This window comes from Mauremys reevesii, linkage group 5 (genome assembly GCF_016161935.1).
Source record: "Mauremys reevesii isolate NIE-2019 linkage group 5, ASM1616193v1, whole genome shotgun sequence".
Classification (NCBI taxonomy): Eukaryota; Metazoa; Chordata; order Testudines; family Geoemydidae; genus Mauremys; species Mauremys reevesii.
In genome coordinates this window covers 84163275-84187232 of record NC_052627.1, presented here as the reverse complement: position 1 = coordinate 84187232, position 23958 = coordinate 84163275, and the positions used below count along the sequence as shown (strand labels likewise).

The 23958-nt window shown below is 40.8% G+C and overlaps 1 protein-coding gene across 2 annotated transcripts in view; it reads right to left on the bottom strand.

Annotated features, from left to right (window-relative positions):
- Positions 1 to 4039: 4039 nt before the first annotated feature.
- CNOT7 (CCR4-NOT transcription complex subunit 7) overlaps positions 4040 to 23958 on the bottom strand; it is a 33705-nt gene continuing 13786 nt past the window's right edge. For both annotated transcript variants that reach the window (XM_039540126.1, XM_039540125.1), the window contains exons 5-7: positions 15963 to 16107; positions 9998 to 10108; positions 4040 to 5329 (exon numbers count right to left, since the gene is read on the bottom strand). In XM_039540126.1, coding sequence (XP_039396060.1) covers positions 5201 to 5329; positions 9998 to 10108; positions 15963 to 16107 — 385 coding nt within the window. In that variant the 3' untranslated portion in view covers positions 4040 to 5200. The remainder of the gene's footprint in view (positions 5330 to 9997; positions 10109 to 15962; positions 16108 to 23958) is intronic.

Here is a 23958-nt window from a genome sequence, read left to right as displayed (position 1 = left end):
TCTAAGTATGGACTTATGAGGACTCTGCTGTTTTGATTTCTCCTGAACTGTTGCCACTATGAGAGAACTGGTGTTGGATGTGAATAGAAATACTCAGAACTTTTAGGAGGGCTCTGGTACAGCCTGTCAGCAACTTTGATTTGGCTGGAATGGATACAGGTGTATGTCAGAAGTTCTTGCAGGCTCCAGTAGACCTTTATGAGCAGACTAGATTTGCTTCCCTATTGTAAAAGAATGTTAAATGTTCGAGAACACCAGCACAAGCTCTTTGACTACTTCCAGGGGTATATCCAAAGTTTCTGCCATGCACTTCATCAGGTCCTGGAATTAACATAAGAATGGCCATAATGGGTCAGACCAAGGGTCCATCCAGCCCAGCATCCTGTCTGCCGACAGTAGCCAATGCCAGGTGCCCCAGAGGGAGTGAACCTAACAGGCAATGATCAAGTGATCTCTCTCCTGCCATCCATCTCCACCCTCTGACAAACAGAGGCTAGGAACACCATTCCTTACCCATCTTGGCTAATAGCCATTAATGGAGTTAACCTCCATGAATTCATTGGCCTCAGCTGAGTTTAATGTAGGTGGACACACTATCTCATCAGAGGAGGAAGAGATTACAGCAGAGATCAGCTGAACTTCCTCTGGTAGCTGCTGATGTTCTTCAACTCTCCTCCTGCCTTAAGTAACTGGCTTGATTAAGGTGGCTTGATGTGTCTTTTTGGGAAGGGCAATTCTGCCCTACAGATAAGGGGAGGAAGCAGGCTTCCTGGAGTACGGCTGCATACCAGTAAGACCAAACTAGTACAGATAGGAATATTGTGGAAGAAATTGAGGACAATAGGGATATGATGATCCCTGTGAAGCCTAGACTTCTATTACTTCTCACAGACTCCTTTCTACAATCCCTTCCTGACTCCAAGCTGGCTATCCAGGGAGGGAATGGTGGACAAGTGGGAGATGATTCTCTGCTATGCTCAGCAGAGGAGGAGGAGGAAAAGGACTGTACCTCCATTAAGAGAGAGGCAGTTCTGTCAGGTGAACTCTGTCTCCACAGGTTGGTACTGGGAATACTTCTCTAGCCTAGCATACCAGTGACTCCAAGGCTGGGGGTTTAGCTATCACCTCCCTTAATTTTCTGGAGACGATAACTCTGGCACTGTGCCCACAGCTAAAATCACTGGGCACTGTGTATGGTTTAGGTGCAGACAATAGTTGGTGCCAAAGTAGTGTGTACCAATGTGTATGGTACTAGGACTACTATCACAGAGGCACTTGGTTCTGAGGCTTGGGTACCAAGGCACTCAGTGCTAGGGTAAATGCTGAAGGGTTGCTACAGAGAGCAGCTCTGTCCACTGGGAGTCTGTACCAGGGAAATGGAATGGACCTTCTCAGGGTCCTTGGATGAATGAATCTAGGATAAGTCATGGCCCTGTTGACCCTTTGTCTCAGTCTGCCAGGTGCCAAGGATGGCAACCTATGTCTGGGCTTATCTTTGGAATGGTGCTCCTTTATGCCTGTTGCACATCAATGCCAATGTAGTGGCAGATGAGTGGGGCCTCTGAGTAGATGTGGCCCAGGAGCTCGGGTGGAATCACTGCTCACCAACACACTTACAGAGAGTCTAACTGGACAGTAGAGACCTGGCTGCAGCTCTCCTCTCAGCATCTGAGACAGCTTGCATCAATTTGCTCTCGTAGAAACAGCTTGAAAGGGGCTTCCCTCACTCTGAGTTCACTTGGAGAAAGAGCAAGCAGATGGAACATCACTCTGGGACATGTCCTTCTCCAAGACAAAGCAGGGAGCAGGAGCGCCCATCATCAGTAAGCACTGCAGTGTCACATGAGGGACAGGTCTTAAGTCCCAGTTAACTTGGCTTCTGCGATAATTCTAGTACTCCTCTACGGGGAGCCATTTAGGCTAACTGAATTATTGTTTTGACAACGGTAGTAAAAAAAAGAACTAAAACAATCACAATATGCAAAGAAGGTGAACAACTACAGGGCTTCCATCTTGCTGCCACAGGCAGTAAAGAGAAACTGTTGGGCCTGCTCTGCCACTGAGAGGAGGTGTGCACAAACACCTAGGGCACAGGCTTGGCCCCAACAGAACCTGCTGCTAAAAGAATCCTCTCACTCGCATGTGGTGCACGTGCAATAAGAGTGGAATCTGTGTGGACAATCACTCAAAGAACACCACTAAGTCCTCAATCATTTGCTAAATTTCTTGAATATCTGATGGATCTTATCTCTTTAGCCATCACGCCACCCAGCACCTACTTAGCTATAACACATAAACCAGTGCCCAGAGAGTTGGACACAGCTGACCAGAGAAGCCAAAATGCAAGTGACAAGAAAAGGAACATTAGGCATAACAAATAAACAACAGTCTTGTTATTCACATTTCCTTTAACATAAGCCTATCTAGTGACAGATTTAGAGGAGGCTGGGAGGTAAGCAGGGGCCTGAGATGAAAATTCTTGGACATAGAATAAGGAGGCACGTCTCTAAATTTCTGGAACAGTTCAATTTAAAATATGTACATGGATTTATCTCCACAAAGACATCACCATGTCCACCTTTGAAACAAGTTATTCCGATTTTAAATGGATAGGAGTAATTTGCTTCTTCCTATTTTTTAATAAAATCTGCAATTTACAACATGCTAGCTCACAAAATGAGGTGTGTCCATTTTCAAAAAACTGACATTCCTCCCCAGGTTAAATAGCTCTTGTTAGAAATTAAATCTCCTTTGTGTTAACTTTGCAAAAGGAACCTGAATACATGTTCTATAGCTGTGACTGTGTGCGATGACAGCTCTTAAGTATGTGGGCAGATCAAAGCCATTTAAGAGTTTTCTCTCAGTGATAAAACTGAATCTTGATTTCACACAGATTGGTGTGTTTTAGAGCAAGACATTCATAAGACCCTTCCCATTGTGAAGGAGAGGGAGAGTGCAGAAATGTCTATCACTGCAAACAACCAAGGAATATTTCAAAAACTTTTAGAAAAGTCCCTTTTATCCACAGCTGAGAAGATTCTTCAAAACAACATTTAACCAAATACAAAAAAATTCACAAAGTTTTTCTCAAAGCATAACCACATATAATCCCATCATAGTGTTTTAAATCTTAACAGCTTCTGTCTGACACAAGTACATCAGACCTTCAAAGGGCCCAATCCTGCATTCCTAGTATACTCTCAACTCCCACTGAAGTCATCACGTGATTTGGATATTCAAATGAAAGCAGGATTGGGCCTAAAGATATGCATCTATGTTTATTTATTAAATGCTAACAGTGTCCTTATTGATGCCCATCTGACCCAGAGGTCAAAATAAAGAGTGATCCAGCACAACTCTTAGAGTGACAGTCTCTAGCTACCTGAAGAGAGAAATTAATTAGGTAGTTTTACCCACACACTTGTAAATTAGGCTAATAGCAGTGAAATAATTTGGACACAGAAACAGACTCTTGCTCTCAGTTGGCAGAAATAACTTGGTGCTGGCACCACTTGAGGAGCTGCTAATAGCTGTTTCAGACACCAGAAAGATGAACTGGTATGCAGAGTGGAATAGGAAGTCTACAGGGACTGAATGGGATACAATATACATTCCAGTAAAGGTTTCAGAACAAAACTACCAGTCTGTAGATATGTAAGAAAACATTTCTGAAGCCTTTATTTACAAAAGCTTTAAAAACAAATAATACCCTCTGTTATGCAAATCATTTGTTCTTGTTTTAAAAAGGACCACCCAGTTATATTATTGTAACATAATGAAAAAAGAATATGTTAAAGTACAAGGTAAACAGATCAATTTGGCAAACATTTGGAGATTTGCTAATATTGATTTCAGTGTAGATGACACACTCACACTGAGGCGTGCATTCCATCATTTCAGGCTAGTATTTAGCTATTCAATCCCAAAAAAGTCTTCCTGCACAATTGCTCTGCTATTCATGGTTAAAGTACAGTACAGTCCTTTAAAACAATATATATAAAATATATTGCTAAGATACACTCAAAAAATAAAACTAGCATTACACTCCTCAGGTAACTTTATTAGCTATAAGTAATTTATATTTTGTTGTTTTACAACAAATATATCTGTACCATCTGTCTTTGTAGCAACTACAAAAGCACAATTTATCTTCCTTCTAATTTAATCATTCAATTCAATATAAAGTTTACTTCAGGTCTTTGGGTTTTATCCTTAACTAAACTCACTTGCAAAAATCATCAAATCAAGTACATAATAAATATGACTTTAAAAAATAAAAAATATTTAGGTAATACATTACTGGAATAAAAGCTAGGAACTGAATCCAGGGAAGTGTGCCATAATAGAACCACTGCAGTTCCAATATCCTCAGATTTTCAGCTCAATGGCAAAAAATACAAAAGTAAGTCTCACACAATTTTTCCTGAAGGGTGTAAAGCTGGTTTTCAAACATTTTCTTCCATCACAGAGCGGCTTTAAAGCAGCAGGCAAATTAGAAGCTGATGTGCACAGGATGTGCTTGGAAGACTCAACACCAGTAAGATAACAGCAGTTACTCAGATTTCAGTAGTTTGTTTTGCTTGAACAAACAAACCTTGTTATGCAGTGAATGTGTTATATTCTGCAGGCTCAAAAACCAAGGAATACAGTGTGAAGTTGCTAAAGTTGGCAGACTATTTTTCTAGCTCAGGGCAAAACCCCCCAAAACTTCAGATAAAACAGAGGATCTGAGACAGAGTCACTCTCTAAAGTGCAAATTTGATGGTCCGCAATCTTGAATAGCTAAAACACCTGCATACTGGAAGGGACAGACATGAAACAGGGAAGTTAGTTACAAATCAGTGCTAGTTAATTTGGGGGAAGGGGGAAAAAACAAAACTAAGACCAACTAGGTAAATTTACCAGAATATTCATTATGATTTAGCTTTCCCCTTCTCTCTGCCACACTGATCCTACACATGCTTCTTTACAGATGGGGGTAGGTACAAAGGCCAAATTTAACTCAGAAAATTCAACATATCAAGATCAGATCTGTGATAGGAACAGTCAGATTTAGTACATAGAAAGGCAGAAAATAAAGTATTCTGAGAAGTGGGGGGGGGAGGGGGAAGAGCCTAATTGTCCAAGGGATTCAACCAACCAGAGATAAAACCTATATACAAGCACACAGAGCTCAGAAAAGATGACTTCCCATTTCATGTCATGACTGTTTGTTGGCTTCTTCTTCATATGCATTTCCTGTGCCATTTTGTACATAGGAAGAACCAGAACCAAGGCCATACAAGTGACCACAATATTTGGCATCATCAATGTGATCTTCAAAGAACATCTAAAAAGGAGTTAAAAAAAGACAAATCAATACTGAAGAATAAGAGTCTTATTGAGGTCAAATACTGTCGGGCTTTTACAAAACTCAGAATTTTCATACTCCACATGCAAGTGAAACTAAATCAAAATAAGGAAGTGACTCTTGGCACTGAAGTGTTCTTGGCCATGAGAGAAAGAATATTAGCCATCTTCCTTTATTTTGATTAGTAGTAAATGGTGACAACTCCAGAAGTCTCAGGAGTCTATTTTAACTCAAGAATTAGAGCCTTGTGTCTTACAAATGCAACAGAACAATATCTCTTTGTAAGTGATTTGTATGGACCTTCTCCTTCATTCTTCCTAATTAAGCACTACACACTACTCAGTGTGGCTTTCAAAATATACTGAATGTTTAATCAGGGTGCAAATCTAACTAAAACAGTTTTTCCTAAAGATTTTATCCACCATTATCTACTTTAAATCCCGGTCTACATTCAAGGCCATTAATTTCCTATTGCTTGAACTAGAGTTTGGCTGCAGAATCCATTATGAAGTTTTGGGAATGCGGGAAGATGGAAATACATGTATTTCACCTTTAAACAAATCCTCTCCCTGTAATAAGAAACTGGCAACACTAAAATGAAAACTGAATGAATAATGCATGGATACAGCACTTTACAAAATTACAGGAGAGCCAAAAGATGAAGTAGTAGAGAAAGGGCATAGAATAAATATCACAAGAGAGCACACACAACAATTTAAGGGAGACAGGATGAGTGCAGGCAGGAGAGTCAAGACATTTATTTAAAGTCATCCACCCTCTCTTCCCCCCAAAAAACCTGGATTTGCCTAGAACAGCATTTCCTGCATGCAGCATAGCGAATTCCAGGAATTGCCTAAGGGCACTTTTACTTTTTTGGGTTTGTTTTTTTATTTAAAGTCTTTAAATAGCCCACTACTAGCTTTTCTTAAAAAAAAACAACAAAAAAAAACCCAAAACAAAAAAAAACAAAAAACCTCCCCAGTGCTGTAGCATCAAGAAGCTAAGCATCTTTTAGACTGGGGGAGAAAAGATCAATGACCTCTTTTGTGGTACTTAAAAGCCAGACCAGAAAGTTGTGCTCCCCCTGCTGGTTCAATATCAACAATCAATATACAACCCTTTCCAGAGCTACTACATGTGTTTTAGGACAAAACTATAAGTTAGTACAGAAAAAAGCCTTGTTGATAGGATTCATTCAAAATACAAACATAAAACTCACCATTTCCCAAATTAAATAGTGCAAGAGTTAATAGAGGAGAAAAATTTTCAAAGCTTCTATGAAGGGCTGAACAATACAATTAAAAATCTTTGCTTGTTTTATAAAAACAGTGAGATCACACCTCATGTTAATTAGCAAACTACTTTTTGCATATTAAAGGAGAACCACAAATTCATAGCATGAGGCCAGGATACACTGGTAAAAGAGAATTTTCTTGTGCCAATGTTTAACACATGCCCTTGTGTGAAAAATAAATGCATTATATTAGCAGCAACCAATTTCTCTCCCCCCGCAGCCACAGAGCAGTAGTAGAGATGTGCAAGAGATTTACAGGGTTCATCTTCAGTAAACTGGTACACTGAGTTAATGGATTACCAGTAACTCGAAGCATGCCACACATTAGTAAAGCTAATGTGAACACTCCTCACATCTTAACAAGGCTAGAAATATTTGTGCCTTTACCCTAAGTTGATTACTAGCTGCCATATGAAGGAGCGCAGCCAAGAAGCTTGGAACAGGACTACTGCTGTAGCCATCGAACATGCAGCTGTACTGGTGACATCGAGAGACGCCTGGAGAGACAGCCTGGCAATTGTCTGGCCTTCTCTTATGAGGACTTAAAGTTCTTCCCTCTGATCCTATGGCAGGTGTTCAATAAAAGATAAAACTTTGAATAGTTTGTAATCATATATAATAGTTTGCCATCAGGGATTGGTAATTGGCTGCTCTGAACTGCAAAGAGGCCAAGGAGTAGCTCTTGCAGCCCAGAAGGTCCAGTCAGTTCAGCTCATTGTCAGATGGCATTAAGAGGGACTGATATTGATTCATTAACGGCCTTGACAATCAGACAGACAGGTGTAGGGTGGGAGAAAAAAATATATACTTCAAGCCTGTGGGTGGGATATAGTATTTTGTTGTCAGCCAATTTACACGCAGGCAGTGTAGTAGCTGGAGTTTGCCGCAACATACGGGCTGGCCCAGCAGAGCATCACTGAAGGGCAAGGCAATTTTTCCCTGAGGAGATGTTTAAAGGATGTCCAACAGAGAGCATTAGGGTTCCTTGTCTTTTCCAATTTATAAGGTCTCTGCTATTTGTTTTCCAAGGTCTTGAAAGCCCTTGAATTAATCAGCGTGGGAGGTATGACCACTCCATCTAGTGAGAAGGAGGATTTGTGGGAAGGTGGCATTTCTTCTTCCTCAGCTGGCTCTTGCTCCTTTGTAACATCCTCCTATGGAGCAGGAGCCAAGGGAGGAGGCTGTTGCTCCTGGCATGCCCTTTTACAAGATGGGACCCTGAAGAACTGTTCACCATAGGGGGCCCATAGGTTCCAGTAAGCCCACTGTGGTGGGCCATACGGGAAGGGAGCAGAGCCCCAACGTTATCCTTGCCAGATGCATCGACTGCTAGGAGTTTCCTCCTCAGGGTGTACCTCAAAGGACAAAGCTGGAATGGGAAGGCGGAGGAAAATTGTATAGACACCTCAGAATCCAATAAGGTGTCATCCCTCAGAGAAGCAAGTGGTACCGATACCGGTGGTTGAGTCAGTACCGGGGCCAGAGAGGGTCCTGTAACCACATTGGTACCAGAGGCTGACACTTGCTTGGCTGTCGAAATGGTACTGAATGATGTGTCTGCACTGGCTTGGTATCCTCAATGAGTTTGTACGGGGCTGGTGACCATGTCAGTACTGAAGAATGAGTCATTGTTGAAGATGACGAGGGTAAGTAGGCTCCGGAGGTGAGTTGGTACCAGGTGAGAGCGTGTCTTTGTATCTCACAGCAATGGTGATTCAGGCTCTTCCAGGAGCTGAAGCTCCTCATGGAACAGGAGCCTGGATAGTACCAAGGGCTCTGGATAGGAGTCAGTATGTCTGGAAGTACAGCAGACATTATGGAAGTGTGATAAATGAACCCTTATCTACTGGCTACAGAAGATGACACCAATGACGATTTCAGTTTGGCTCTGGAGTCCTTGTGTTCCAAAGACAGTGCCAATGCCAGTGTTGCTCTAGATTGTTTACCTGACCACTTCTCAGTACGTGGCATGGTCTTCTTAATCAGACCTGTGGTCTCAGTACCGGAGAGGATGAGCACCTCAGCAGTACCCAAATAGGGGCACAAGGTCTCCTAAGACTGAGGAGGTGACTCTCCTTCTCTTCTGGAGAATGGGATATTTTCTTCTTTGAGTGTCTAGATAGTTCTCTAAGGGCCCCCAGGATTTTTGCTTATTACTGCAGCACAGATGGTCTCCTTGGGCTCTCTGAGCAACCAGATCCAAGAAGAGTGGTGCAACTTGGATCCTGTGGGTCTCGGTGAGCTCTCCATCAACAGGAGTTTTAGTCTGTACTCCCTCAATTTCTTAGATCTGCTTTTAAATCCAGAGCAGCTCTTTCATTTGGCAGGGACATAAATCTCTCCCAGGCAGTGGAGGCAGCCTGAATGTCTGTCACTGAGGGGGAAAATAGCTATGCCAAGTCTGGCAGGGTTTGAAGCCCAGAGTCTCGGGCATAACCCATACTCAAGATTATGGGTCAAGGCCATGGAAAAACAAGGCCCAGATTGGGCAAACAAAAAAAGGGTGGGAGAGGAAGAGCAAAAACTTCTAAATAAAAAGACAATACCAAAAAGGAGAGAGAAAGATTAAGTGAGAGAGCTAGTAAGCTGCACGGCTATCTAACAGACACGATGCTCTGTCTCAAGGCACAGGCAGTTGAGAAGGACCTGGAGGGTGACAGGTCTGGTCCTCCCATATACCCTCATACCAGACACAAGGATATCTAGGGTGCAGGCATGGATGTGCAGAAAATGCTGATGAAAATCTCTGATCAGGAGTGCATAGGTGACTGTACATCCTGATGTGAAGCACCCATAGTGACACTATGCAAAGAAGAATGTATGAAGTTGTGACAAATGGAGGAGGTAGCGGTGAACAGAAGCGTCGGCAGAGTGGCCTGAGCCATCTGCTTCAATCACGCAGAAGACCCAGGGAGTGGACAATAGGTTCAGGTAGCTGGGGCTCCCTGCCGTGGAAGATGAAGGCCCACAGACCACAGGAAGGAACAGCACCAGCAAGGAGAGGAAAGTGGGGAGAGAGAGGAAAAAAAAAAATAAAAAACAAAAAAAACCCCACACACGGTATAGAGACATCCCCTCAATAAGCGCGCACACAAACCAAAACAAGGAAAGGATTTGTTGGTTTGTAGACTGTACTTTGCATGGGAATGCCTGTCTTAGATTCTGCCCTTCGTCACAGAAGTGATGACCTCTCATGCATTTCTCCTACTTCTGAAAATCTCTTGTACTGCCACTGGTTTTGCTGGGTCAGTGGTTCTAGCACATCTCATAAGTGCGAATAGCAAAATATTGACTACTAAGGCAGATTACTTTCATCCAAATAAACTACAAAAGAAAGCAATATGGACACCTACTTCTCTCATTTTGAAAAAGGCCATTCCCGTGAGTAAAGAATCAGATCCTGCTTGATGTTGTGGTCCTATCCTTTCCAGCTCCAACTGCTCTGCGACTTCTTGCAATCCACCCTGAAAAAGGAAGGAGCATTACACAGTCAAAGCGGGATTAATAATTACAAAGTCAGATCATTCAACAGTAGCACTAGAATTCTGCATAACAAAGTCTATTCAACCACCATTTGTATATATTTAGCTTAGCACTACAGCGGTCACAATAGAAATATGCAACCAGCAAACACTTGGAAAAGCCAAGCTTTTCATTCAGGCTTTAAATATTATTTAAGCAATCAAGCACTTTCAAGTATTAATGACTGTCTTAGACCTAATAGGCCTAGGCACACCAGCCAATTAAAGTTGAAGGAATTACTACTGAACCAGGCAATTCCTTCAAGTATTACATTGACCAAGCTGAAAGGATTGCTGCTGCTGCTGCTGAATGACAGTTTCAGAAATCAAGTCGTTTCTTTAACTTCCTACTTTTCTATTAGGGTTAGAATTTAAACGCGAACAATGGTACTTCAAACAAAGCAATTTAAGATCCAAATCACTACAAACATGTGCACTCCAACTTCTCTTGAAAGTAATTAGCTTTCATTTAAAAACACAGTTTTTTTCCTTCACTTACCTGCCAACACCTAAGCTCAGGGTTCTGCGCTTCCCCCAAAACTTCAAAGCATCTAAAGTAGTAGAGGCAATCCAGGATAATGGTCTACCTTAGGAATTAGTGGAGAACCCTGAACCCAGGTGAAGTTGTAAAATTCAAGAGGGGAAAAAAGAACAAAGTGAAAAAGCTAACATTCAGCCCATCATTAACAACGTTTTAATTGGTTTTATTAACTGCCATAAAAGAGTAAATGAAACATCTGTGTTAAAAGTAATGTGAACTGCAGTGTAACCAGGTTCAAGAAGCTATTAGCTACCATAAGCACACAATTAGCTTTCTTTTAACAGGCACTGTGCTGACAGCGTATTTTTAAAGAAAACATTTTACGCCACATCTGTGCTTAAAGCTCCTCGAGATATGGGCTCAAAATTGGGAACTGCTCTACAGAGAGAGTCTAATTGTAGGGCATGGATCATTGGTGGTCTACACAGCTTATCTTACAACAGTAAAGTATCCTTCAGTCTTCAATAATTTTTTCTTCCTGTTAATTGCAGCCCAGTGGGAACTTGTGAGTTCTAGAAGCTTTTTGACCAACTAAGCACACCCCTCTCCTCCCATCAGAGTGCCTTCATGGGTGTATTTTTGGTGTAAATTCAACAATCAAATTTGCAGAAGATCTCAAAATAGACAAGGTAGTGCATACACACAGAACCAAAGCAAAGCACTAGGAGAAATCAGTGTCTTTAGGGGTTGCGGGCAATGGGGGAATGTTTGGAACTAATAAATATAAGTCTTACATCCAGGGAGAGGAAACGAATATCATAAATTTACAATAGGGGAGGGGAACTAATGGAGCAGCTGTATCCATTTAATCCAAGCAAGTTTATTTTCATCTTCACTCCTTTACCCTGCCCTAGCACTACTTTTTCATATAACTTCATAACACTACAGTTGCGCAACAGGTGAGAGATTGGGAGGTGAGCTGCCAATGACATGAGTCCTATCTTGAGAAATGTTCCACAGAATGAAAATGCCTGAAAGACTCTTTCATGGTCAAATAAAAAACAAAAAAGCCACACAACTGAACAAATCAGACTATCCCTACTCCTACAATTATCCCCAAAACAGGTATTGATGAATTCAGATAATTCATTTTAGTATCAAGAAAGCAATAATGGTGCTACAAGCAGAAGCAGCTCTCTGTAGATCAATTCAGCTTTAGACAGGTTAGTCTACACTTCGCTAAACTGATCCCTGGGGGACAATATAGTTACGGTACGTGCAAGGTTACATTGTGGATGTACCAGTCCGTAAAGGGTTGTATAACTGCGAGAAAATCAGTTACCTTACAATAATTTTTGAAACACTATACTGCATAGCGAAACTGTTGCCAGGCAGACTGCTTTGGATCACTATTCTGCCAGCAATAGGTTGAAACTAGGTAGAGCATCAAAATGCTTTTAGCATGCACTACATTTTTTACATCTGAAAAAAGGGAAACCAAAACACAGAAGTAGTCAACGGCAGGAATGAAGCTAGCACAAAGCAAGTTCTTTTTAATATTAAAAAGGGAACCTATAGTATTTGAACTCCATTGCCCACATACCATTTTGGGAGACGGAGAAGAGAGGGAGAAGAGGCAGAGGTGAAATACTGCAAGTTAAAGATTAAACTTCAACCAAGTCAAATTTGGCCCAAAATGCAGATTGTTCAAAAGAGCTATGAATCTTAAGGCCAACAAGGATGTTTCCATGAGTGGGGTTTTTTTTTTTTTATTAATTCAAATGGAAACTTTATTAATAAAGCCATTCCCAAGTGGCATCTGCAAGCCAAACACTACAGAATTGTGCTAGGGCACAAGCACCTGACATTGAAACTAACTAATTTATTTCAAATCATCCAACATGTGAAAAATGAGCAGACAGTGTAAGGTTGTGAAAACTACATTTTAAAAATTATTTCCATTTTAATTATGCAAGGTGTTAATGTGACAGATAAGAAAATGTGTGGGGTAATATAAATATTTTATAGTGTAACAATGTCAGTTTGACTTTTACCATTTTTGTTGGTTTGTGCTACAAATCTGAATTTTGCATACATTTCAACTCGCACTATGACCTAACTTCCCCTTTTAAATAAGCACCACGGGGACAAGGGTAGGAAGGGACAAGGGGCACACCTGAGCTGCTGAATAGACATTTGCAGCGTTCCCCATAGCATTAATGTGGATTGCTATTAGAAGCAATCTTAATTAAAAACTGGGCCCTCTTAAAACCCACACATCCCTTTTAAGCCACATGCCCTCCTGACTAGACAGTAGCTGAAGATCACTTCTCTCATCACTGGGTACTGCTAGCTGTGAGACAGCATACCTATCAATGTCTCACAGCTTGAATGTCCTGTGTCTTAAATCTACCCATTGCAAAGAAAAAGGAAAAATGTGGAAATATAACATTCCAGCCCCTGCAATCTGTGTAACACTGATCTAGAAAAAAATTCAGGACAGGGTGAAAGCATCCCCTTCAGTGTGGATACTGGCCAAAATTTTCCAAAAAGGGTACCTAAAAGTTTATCTCACAAAATAGTGTACAACTGTTGGAAATACAAGGGAAACACTGGATCTCTCTGGAGATTATTTATGGGATACAGAGCCTCTCTTCTCTAAGTCACTTTTTAAAAAAACAAACAAAAACCCTCCAGATTAAGGCAGTGCTGATCAAAAGGTTTTTAATATAACCTTGAGAACCAAAAATGCTTTATAAACTATAGGTCAAATCATGCCCTTCCTCCCCTTAGATATAAATAACCACAAGAAGGAAAAGAAAACATATGTCTAAATATTTAAATGCATCATTCCTTTGAGACAGACAGGTTAGCAGGTTGGTTCTGTAACCACATCACCACGGATGATGGCCCAAGATCAATGAGGAACCCAAGCCCAATTCCACAAATCTCAGGACATTGGTACAGTGTGTTAACTACTCTGTGCAGCTTCCCAAGCCCCACCCCACCACTAAATTTAGTCAGGATCTACCTGTCTAGCTAAGGTATTTATTGGTCCTCCATTACTGCAGAATCTGAACCTCTCACAATCATTAATGTATTTATCCTCAACATCTCATCAGGCAGGGAGGTATTACTATTCCCATTTCACAGATGGGAAACTGCAGTTCAGAGGGACTAAATATCTTGCCTCCAGACACACAGGCAGTTTATGGAAGAGTAGAGAACTGAATTTGGGTCTCAAGTCCCCAGCTATTGTTCCAACCACTGAACCATTCTTCCTCTTTAGGGAAGAAACTGTATTGCTATTGGTCACCAGGCTACAGCTGCACCATGGTCCCCACCAAACAGAAGATGCAGAGTAGGAGTAGTGCTGTATATGAGCAACAGCAACTAACTATACTCTTTCTATAGTATTTCTGCTGGAGTCAGGAGGTAATTCTACAGAATTCAACCACCATCCACACAATTCTATAGAGAGGGTTTCAGGCCCCAGGGCTGACCATCAGCACCATAATGTGTCCAAGGAAAATCAAGTGTCTCTAATAAAATGAAGTGACCAACAAGAGTAGCTTGCATCAATCAATAAAGGACATCAGTACAGAAATTCAATTCACTGCAATTTAATAGAATTATAAACAAACAAAAAAAAGCAAAGAAATTCATTTAGGCAACAGTACATGCAAGTATTAATGATTTGACTTCCGAAGACACACCAGCTGTTCTCAGTTTGGGACAGGTTTACACAACTGGCAGCATTTCACTGCTGTTGACAGCAATGGGACTGTTTCAGCAATGGTGTTTGGAAGACCAGGATAGTCCCCATCTTCCCCCTTCCTTTCATAATTGGTCTGCAGTTTAGTTGCCATTACCACAAAGCTCTAATGACAGAAGCTGTTACATTTGTTAATTCTCCCCACAAGTCCATAAGGACGGATTACACATTTAGTACTTGGGGCAAAACAACTGTATATAAGCAGCAAAGGTTTTGTTTCAGTCCATGAGGGTGCATAATTTTGTTGACTTCTGCAGTTTTTCCAACTACTTAATTACTTATCATGGTCCCAATGGAAACCCAGTGTCAATTAGATGTTCCCCAATATACATTCTTTACTCAGGTGCTGAGGGTTGCTGCTGGGATGCAAAACTCCTGACCAGATACTGGGTTAGTATGCTTTTCCTGATAGTCGGAAAAGACCATCCACCCACTTCTCGCCACTTCCAGTGCAGACTGATTAGCATAGGAGATGGTGGAAATTATGTTCTTCATAGTCAGCAGTAAGATCCTCATTAAAAAGTACATGTCCTTTACCTGCATGGCCTCACAAAATTCAAGCTCATCAGCATCGTCTAAATCACTTGCTCAGCATTCTGAGCTAAAGAGTGGCATACCATCCCTGTACTCAGGAGGTGGCTTCACTACAGTCAGTCCATGTCCAGTTTCCACGTGCTCTCATTTAGAAAACCCAGAGTGTTCTGTGTCGCCTTCCATCAAAACAGTGAGCCACCTATTGCCTCGGATGAGTTGTGCCCCTTTCATTTCAAAACCAGTCCAGATACGTGGCCTTCTTTGGCAAGTGTGGCTGTAAATCCCAGCAGCATCTCTTTTTGATGTCCTTCCCTTCATACATTTGTTTCCAGTTCACATTCATTCTCCAGGCCAATCAAATCTTCTCCAAATTTTATGCCTAATAGAACAAGCCAATTAATAGCCCAACTGGCTTGAGTTGAGAGGTTAGTTTCTAACCCTATTTTTCTAGAAGTCATGAGCTGGCTCTGAGCATATCTGTCATTACTCCTCTTTGCCTACAGGGCAACCTTCAGGTCTAGCCATTCCATCCCTTCACTCCAAAGTCACTTTTCACTACACCTTATCACAACTGCAGCCCCTCAATGGATTGAACAGTGAAGAATGATGCAAGAGTGTGTCATTAATACCCCGCTCACATAGGGCACACCCATCATGCTAACAGTCTGAGAAGTTAACAGCAAGATGCAACTTCCTCCGAACATGGGTCTATCATTTGGCAGCATAGATCTATGAAGCTGCCAATAAATGGGATTGGTTTTTAATTTTTAAATGGCTAAGAGCCACAAGAACAAAAATGTGTGCTCCTCCCTGCCTCTTACATTTCATAAGTGACTTTTTATATATCAAATACACAAAATTGATTAGACTAATGGTTAACAAATAATACCATCAAGGTAGAGCTCACTGCCAGAGAGGACAGTGAACAGATGCCATATATGTTCTTTCAGTAGGAAAAAATGCCATCTTAGAAAATTCTGTTCTGAACCAGATATCAAATCATTTACCTTGAGATTTTTGCAGCTCTTCATGAGATACTTCACATCATAAATGACGGGGAAAAACAATCGGAGTATCTCAAAGAAGTCCAGCTCCTCTTCAGGTAAATTAGAGTTAGTCAGGATTTTGATTAGATAGCCAAAGTCATAACCACTGCAAATTAATCACATATACAAAACAAAGTCAGGCAGATAATCAAAAAAATCCTTCTCATCTCCAATGTCAAGTCTCCAATTAGTTAAATTTAAATTAAAAACAAAAGATAGGGAGGTGTTTTACACATAAATTTAACCAAAAATTGAGGATCATGTGACTCTTAAAATATTAACAGCAGAGAAACACAGGTGTTCTCACTGCAGTTTGCAGAGGACAAGTTTCCACCATCATAAAAACTATCAAAACTGGAATCCGTGTTGGCAGTGTCTGCAAGGAGCCCAAATGATTGAATGAACATGAAGACTTTCCTGCAGAAACACTGTCAAGCAGCATTATGAAGGAGACACTACTTTGCCATCACTGGACCTATTCTCGGAATGTATAATGGACAGATATCAAGCTGGCTCCTCTCATATGCATTGAAAGTTTCTGATGATGAGACAGTAGAGGATGAAAGTAAGTGATTTCTACTGCTGCCAGAACCTAAAGTGTGTAAGTACACCCTCTCTAGGTAAGGCTGCACATAGTTCCCCTTCCTCTGGGTTCTGCAACAACAGGAGTTTAGTTTCTGCCTCTACATCTTGTTATTGGAAACCCTTGATACAGTTGTTAGTTCATTTACCCTTTAGCTGCAAATTCAACATGTTGAGAGAATACTGTTATACACTTATTTTAGAGATAGCTGACGGGAATTTTCTAAACTAATTTATATAAATAAAAATAATACATATATTGATTGGGTTCAAGGGCTACTGCATGTGGAGAGAGTTAGACTTTAAGCTCTTTGGGGCAGGGAGTACCTTGTATGTTTGGAGCCCTTCTGTGCTATACTATCTTGACTGGAGCTTTTGGCGACTACCCCAAAAAACAAACAAGATGCAAATTTGCTGAGGCAGGACTGTTTGTTCGGCTGATATTACTGAACAAGGCTCTAATCCCGCATTGTGTTCCTGGACACTAGATGCCCATACCTGCATGGAGCCCAGATTTCAGATGCAGGAGTTTTAATTTGCATTATTCATTTCTATCTTGAATGCTACTTTCCCCTGGTTCAAGTGAAGTTATGCTCTTTTATAGGATTTTGTATCACCCTATTTGTACATTATTGATCATCTTTATGATCTTGCTGTTATACTGCCTAAAGGGAGAAAAGTCCAGAAAATCCTTAACAGCAACACCAGGGAAGAACAGGTCATTTCTTAAACTCCACTAATGGAGGACAAGAGAAAGTAAAGCTAACTATGGTTCTCCCAAGGGGGTTTCTCATATTCTACCATAGATTTCAAGTTGTTTGAAGGAGTCAGACACAGCACCTGAGGTTCCCATTGCCTCAGCTGTCCTTTTGAGGCTGCAATCCAAAATTTACAGCAGAAGATTGACTCCTTTGCTCCCTGGCTTGTAAAGGCGGGAGTTTTAACTGAGACCAATAGCATAAAAATACAGAATAGTCAGCTTGATTGCTTAACAGCTAGTCTTGAGATCATAAAAGCAGTTTCTTTTGCTCACACTAGCAAAATAAAGTATTTAAAAAGAAAATCTTAAAAACCTGGGAAATGACATCAAGAACTGAAGCCTGAGAATGCTCAGGGATTAAGGAAAATTGGGCCCCTGTAGAGATTGTAGGTAGCAATCAGGAATTCACTGAAATAATGCTACAGTTAAGTCTGATCCCCTGTAACAACTGAGGCTGCACCAGAACTCTGCTTCCACTACAGATGGACAGTTATTATACAGTTTAGTATCTGAACTTTTGTTTTTCCACAGGCACCCACCCACCCTCTTCTTTTCTTCCTCCCCCCCGCCCCCCCCACACACCCATTATAAGAAGAGTAAAGCAAAGAAGTACTGATTTTGTGCTGAGGGGGACTAGAGTATCAGGCTTGCAACAATGGGCCAGAAGGGACTATTATGAATTGATCATCTAGTCTGACCTCTTGTATAATGCAGGCCATAGAACTTCCCCAAAATAAATGATGGAAGTTTGCGGTAGCAAACAAACAGTTTCTTTTAGGTATTCCTGTGGTTTTAGTGATGCAGTTTGTTCCAGGGCCCTCATGGAGAATGGGGTGGGGGGGTGGCGGCAAATCACACCAGGAGTGTTAACAGTGGAATGCTCAATAGTGTGGATTACCCCCTCCCAGTACATGGATATTTAAATCAGACATCTGCTTCTTGACAAGAAACACAGACTAGTTTTGGTCAGTTCACCACCTGTGAATCTCTCTCACACATTCAATAAATCTGAAGTATTTATACACATTCCCAAATGTGGCCATGACAACCATCACAGACTGCATTTCACAAGCCACAGTACAAGTTTCAAGCCATCATATACAATGCCTTTATACTACACTTGTGGTGGTTACTAAGCTCCACCACTTATAGACCATAACAATTACCATTCCAGATCAAGCCTATGGTTAGCTTAGCTTGGCAATCCATATCTGACAGTAGCCTGTGCTGGACACAGTAGAGGAAGGCACAAAAAAAACCCTAATGAGGAATTATGTAATTACTTGCCCATTAGGGAAGTGTCTTTCAAATACCCGGCAATTAGTGGTTTACCTCCTGAAACGAGGGCTTTCATTCCTTCTATATTTTTATCCTAGCTAACAAAATCATTCAAAGTTACAATGTCTACATCTAGCCACAATCCCTGAAGTTATATGGCAACGTATGCACACAACCATATATTTTAAAGGAGCACAGCTAGCTGTAGGCAACTGACTGAGAACCAAAAGTTTCTGAAAAGATCAGAAAAGCCCATACTTTTTTCCCCCCCGAGTAATGGCAAAGGAAAAAAAAATTTAAATAGCCAATTAACTGTGCATTAAATGCTTTTCTCAAGCTACCAATAGACAGTTTGAGAAATATCAAAAGCTAGAGAGGCTGGAAAGGCTTCATCCCATTTTAAGAATGGAAAGTTCTATTTCTGGACTAGAAAGTAGCTGCCTACTTGACAGTTTAATTGATCTTAGCAAAATTCAGTGGCCACCGCGAATTGCAAGGTTTTGAACATCAGAGAATTCTTGGGGAGCTCACTTGTTTACACAAGACTTGCTGGAGAGAATTTAACAGAACAACTTTTTTTCCCTTACTCCGTACAACAAGAATGTACTGAAGTTAAGTTTTAACCTATATGACTGTTGAGGGAGTCACCATGCAAATGCCCGGGCAACTTAACTATCCTAAAAATTAGCATTCAAGCTGTTCTATGGTTTGACTAGAACTGCTGTGTTGTAATTGTCATGCTGAGCACTTCTAGCTCCTACTGACTACAACAGGGGTTTGTATTTCAGGATTTTATTTAGGCCCCTTTATTTATCAGAAGAAACACTCCACTACCCATCTTTGATGTTGCTGTTCCTCTTCTGGTTTAGCAAAGTTACTGGCTCTCTGTGGGGAAGCTGCAGTATATACAAACTGATAGCCCTGGGAAAGCATCTGTATGCCTCTGGCTGCACAATAACTTAGTGCTATGTCAGGATGCCACTGAAGCTGTTAGTAATCCAGAGACAGCTTCCTGAATAGTTTTCCTTCAAGCTTATTAAAAATGAGCTTTGAAATAAAGTTGCGTAAAAGTTCCAAAAAGTACTGACTATACAGGGGTAACAGTAAAATTAATTATGCATGAAATGATGTCAGATGTGCGCACACAGAAATTTTTGCTATATTAGGGGTTACTTGGAACTACACTAAGTACAAAATATGTACACAAATACTTTTTGAAGTCAGCAGTGTCCCTTAAAAATGACTAATTTGTTTTGGAGGACCAGGTACATTTAACACACATCACCACTGCAACACCCGAGAATGCCTATAGTCAACAGAAAACACTGGTTGTCCACTGTGACAGAGAAGCAGGTCCCAGCTTTGCTCCATGGAACTCTCAGAGGTATCTTTGAAAAATCAATTTGCAAAATAGCGAATATCAAGGAAACAAGATGCAAAGTTAAGATATTGACTCTCAGAGCATCATCTTGAGAGGTACTAATGAGAATTCATAGGATCATAGAATATTAGGGTTGGAAGGGACCTCAGGAGGTCATCTAGTCCAATCCCCTGCTCAAAGCAGAACCAATCCCCAGACAGATTTTTACCCCAGTTTCCAAAATGGCCCCCTCAAGGACTGAACTCACAACTGTGGGTTTAGCAGGCCAATGCTCAAACCACTGAGCTATCCCTTTCTACCTCCCCCCCACCCCCACCCCCAATTGTAAGTGCTCAACATCTCAAGACACTAAAAAATGGTCCCAGTAAACTTGGAGTGAACACACACCCCACGTCTTTGGATCTCCCCTTAAAGAGAATACTTCCCTCCGCTGAAAGATAGGAACCATATGGGCGGGGGGGAGGGGGGAGAGAAATCAAGTGAATACCTATTTACAAGTTCTGGTATCCAGAAACTACATATTTTGGAATAAAAGACTGGTGGGTGACCCGGTAAGCATGTGTGTAGCAACTTTTATTGTTTTAACATATCTTCTCTGTAATGCTTTCACCTTAAGAATAAATGTGCTTGCTTATGTGGTAACTCATAACTGCTGGCAATTATGTTGTTCATAGCCTTCAAAGAGTAAGCAAAGAGCAGGCACTGGCATAGACAGACAGTTTGGCTTGCTGGAAATAACAGTGTAGGTAGGGAAATGTGCAGCCTGAAAAAGATCAGGGAGGAAGACAAACACGGGACTCGGCTCAAGGGATGCAATGTCTGGGAGCCAGAGCCTAAATAAGAGTGCCATTGCTGGACCACAAAGGGGAAATACAAGTGCAGCTGCTCTGAACTGTGACAGTGAGCAGCACCTCACAAGATCAGGTCTTGAGTATACTTGCTTACTCTTAGGTGACTAAAATTTCCTGACTCCAAGACCTTGTCTACACTAGACAAGGTTTTCCAAAAATAACTATATTGGCAATCCTCCCAATGGGGAGACAGCTCATACCAGCAAAACAGCTCTTTTGCCTGTATAACTTATACCAGTTCCCTAAATGAAATAAGCTTTACCAGCAAAAAGAGTTTTGCCAGTATACCTGTCTCCACTATGGTTTCTGCCAGTATAACATCAGTTAGCCGATGTGATTTTCCCCATACTTCTAACCAACATAGCTACATCACTTCAGCTTTGCTGTAGACCAGACCAAAGATGGTGGTGAGATCTACTTTAGGGTCAGTGTTCACTACAAACATAATTGAGTTGGGGGTTCTCTGAAACACAGCTGTCCTCAATCCTGTTGCAACACCCATCCAAGGATTTATGCCAGTTACAGGACACTTAAGACAGACAGGTCCTAGTCACACTAGTAGTTGCAAATCATGTTGTAAACAGATCAGGAGCCTGGTCTCCTGGTTAGTTGTAGCTGTAATTCAAAACATATCCAAAGATTAAGTCTCCAAAGAAGAATCAATGGATTCTTTAAAAGTATTGTTCAAAAATCTTTATAGTCTCCTGAAATAGCTCCTTCTCAGTATTTAAGAGCTTTCCTCACTATTCCTGTAGATCTCTCATCTATATTAAATCTTCTATATTAATGCCAAAAGACTGATAAGTATAAGCACAGCAGTTGTTGATATCTGTAAGTGTTCAAAATAAAGAAAAATATTAAAATTGTATGCTACCTACATGCTCTTCATTCCCTCTTTCTGGGGACAAAATACACTTACCGGTATTATTCCTTTAACTTCAAACTCAGTATTATCAATAGATTTAGTGTCATAATGGCTTTGCCTCCCTTGTATACACATTTGCACTAGTATGCTTTTGGCTCCATTCTTTGTTAGTTTTTTTTATTCTCTCAATTATTTGAAAATCATGAACTAATAAATACTGAAAAGAGGTTTCTTTTGTTCTCAATTAAGAACAAAGTATCAGTATTTAAGGATGAATAAAGATTCTCCCTATCTTTTTAAAACCTGTACTAACCATTAATTGTGTGTTACCATTGTGTATGGTAAACAAAATAGGACTGTAAAAGAGTTATTTATTCTCAGCTAAGATATTTCGGTCACATTTTTAGGAAGCCTTTGTTCCATTGCCTAGGAGCCAACATTTAAGACAAGTTGAGGGCATTTAAACAGCAGCAAGTCTTCAAATTCACTGCTGGCTACAAGAGCAAAATTTAGCTTTGGTGTTTAATTGACTATACAAGTCCATTACACAAATGCAAGATTTAAACTCCTACCAACAAGGATACTTTGTTTAGATATTTTTAGAGGCTTAGTGTTTATATTTCCTGTTCCACTCTGTGCTGGAAAACGCATTCATATAATTGAATAAAGAAGAGACATTTGAAATTTGCTTATTGTTGCTGCTATAAATAGGACTTCAAGCTATTCATTCTAAATCTTAATGATCTGCAGGTGCACAGAGTGATATCCAGAGTGGATATTCCATGTGGGTGGGCTGAAACGCAGGCTACTAAGTCTCAGGTCATGTCTACACTACAATCTTAAGTCAACCTATGTTAGGTCAGATTTACAGCCACTGCAGTAATTACTGCAATGGCTAATGTCCACACTACCCTCCTTCTGTCAGTGGTGCATACCCTCACACAGAGCGCTTCCACCAACTGAAGAGGGGCAGTGTGAGTGGCTGAGCAGGCTCTCAGGGTCAGCATCATCTCCCACCAGAGGCCCAGCTGGGACTTAGGGAGCAAGCAGGGGCTTGCTGGGAAGTGGAAAGCCCGGCAGCAGCAGCAGGAACAGGGGCAGTGGCAGGGCAGCCGGAGACCACACAGCAGCAGCAGCCCAGGCAGCTGAGAGTCTTCTTTTTTCACACACTCAGTGGAGCCATAAAATTAACAAGACAGCTAACAGCCCAGGCAAGGCCAGGTGTGCACAGGTGTCACACACACAACACGCCTCTCGTGGATGGAGTTATGTGTTCGGTTGTGTCCGAGGCACCATGGGCAGGGCAGGCAGGCTTGAGTAGCTGTACTGGTAGTTACTGACTAGTTACTAACTCTGTCTGTAGCCATAGACCAAGCCTCCAGTCTTCAGTCTTAGTCTTAAAGGAGGAAGAAAAAAAAAAAAAAAATGGTGGTGTGGCTGGCAATTTTTTTTTTTTAATTTTTTTTTTTTTTTTACTGCAATAACTGATATAATAATATTTTAATTTTATTTTTTTTTTTTTTATTTATTTTTAAAATTATTTTCCATTTTTTTTCATTTTTATTACTTGTATGTTGCATGCATAGAATGCAGGAAGAGAAAAAAGAAGAAGAGTGGAGTCTGATTCTTCTCAGGAGTCACTTCTAACTTCCCATCCCCAAAATGGGCTTAGCACTATACTACTAAAAAAAAGACACCTATGAAAAATAGTAAAAATGTATTTAGGCATTTTGAATCATGAATCATATATTTGATCATTTTACATGTATTTTTTAATAAAATCCAATCTGAACATGCACAAGAAATTCTGGAGCTGACTTCAAATTATTCCAAGAATTCATCATCCATTTCCTTTACTTCAATCATGCCACACACTCTCAGCTACTATGACTGTCAAACAGCAGACAAGTGAAATACAAGCCAAATATGGTTATCAAACCAAAGCCTACTGAATGGACACCCCACAATTCTATAATCATACTGTATCTATCACACTGGGTGCAAGTTTCAGAACTTTCACCACTTGCAACTTTCAGCTACTTGGAACTCAACTATTTTATCTGGGATTTTTTGTTAGATGGACATTTTGCTTAGCGCAGGGATCTAAGGCTTCACACATTAACCAGCATTTCAGTCTATCATATCAGGCACCTAGCTTAAAATGCTCCTTAATACTGCTCTATATCTCAAGTACATCCCCTATGGGACCTTGGCATTCCAATAGAATACCAGCATTTAAA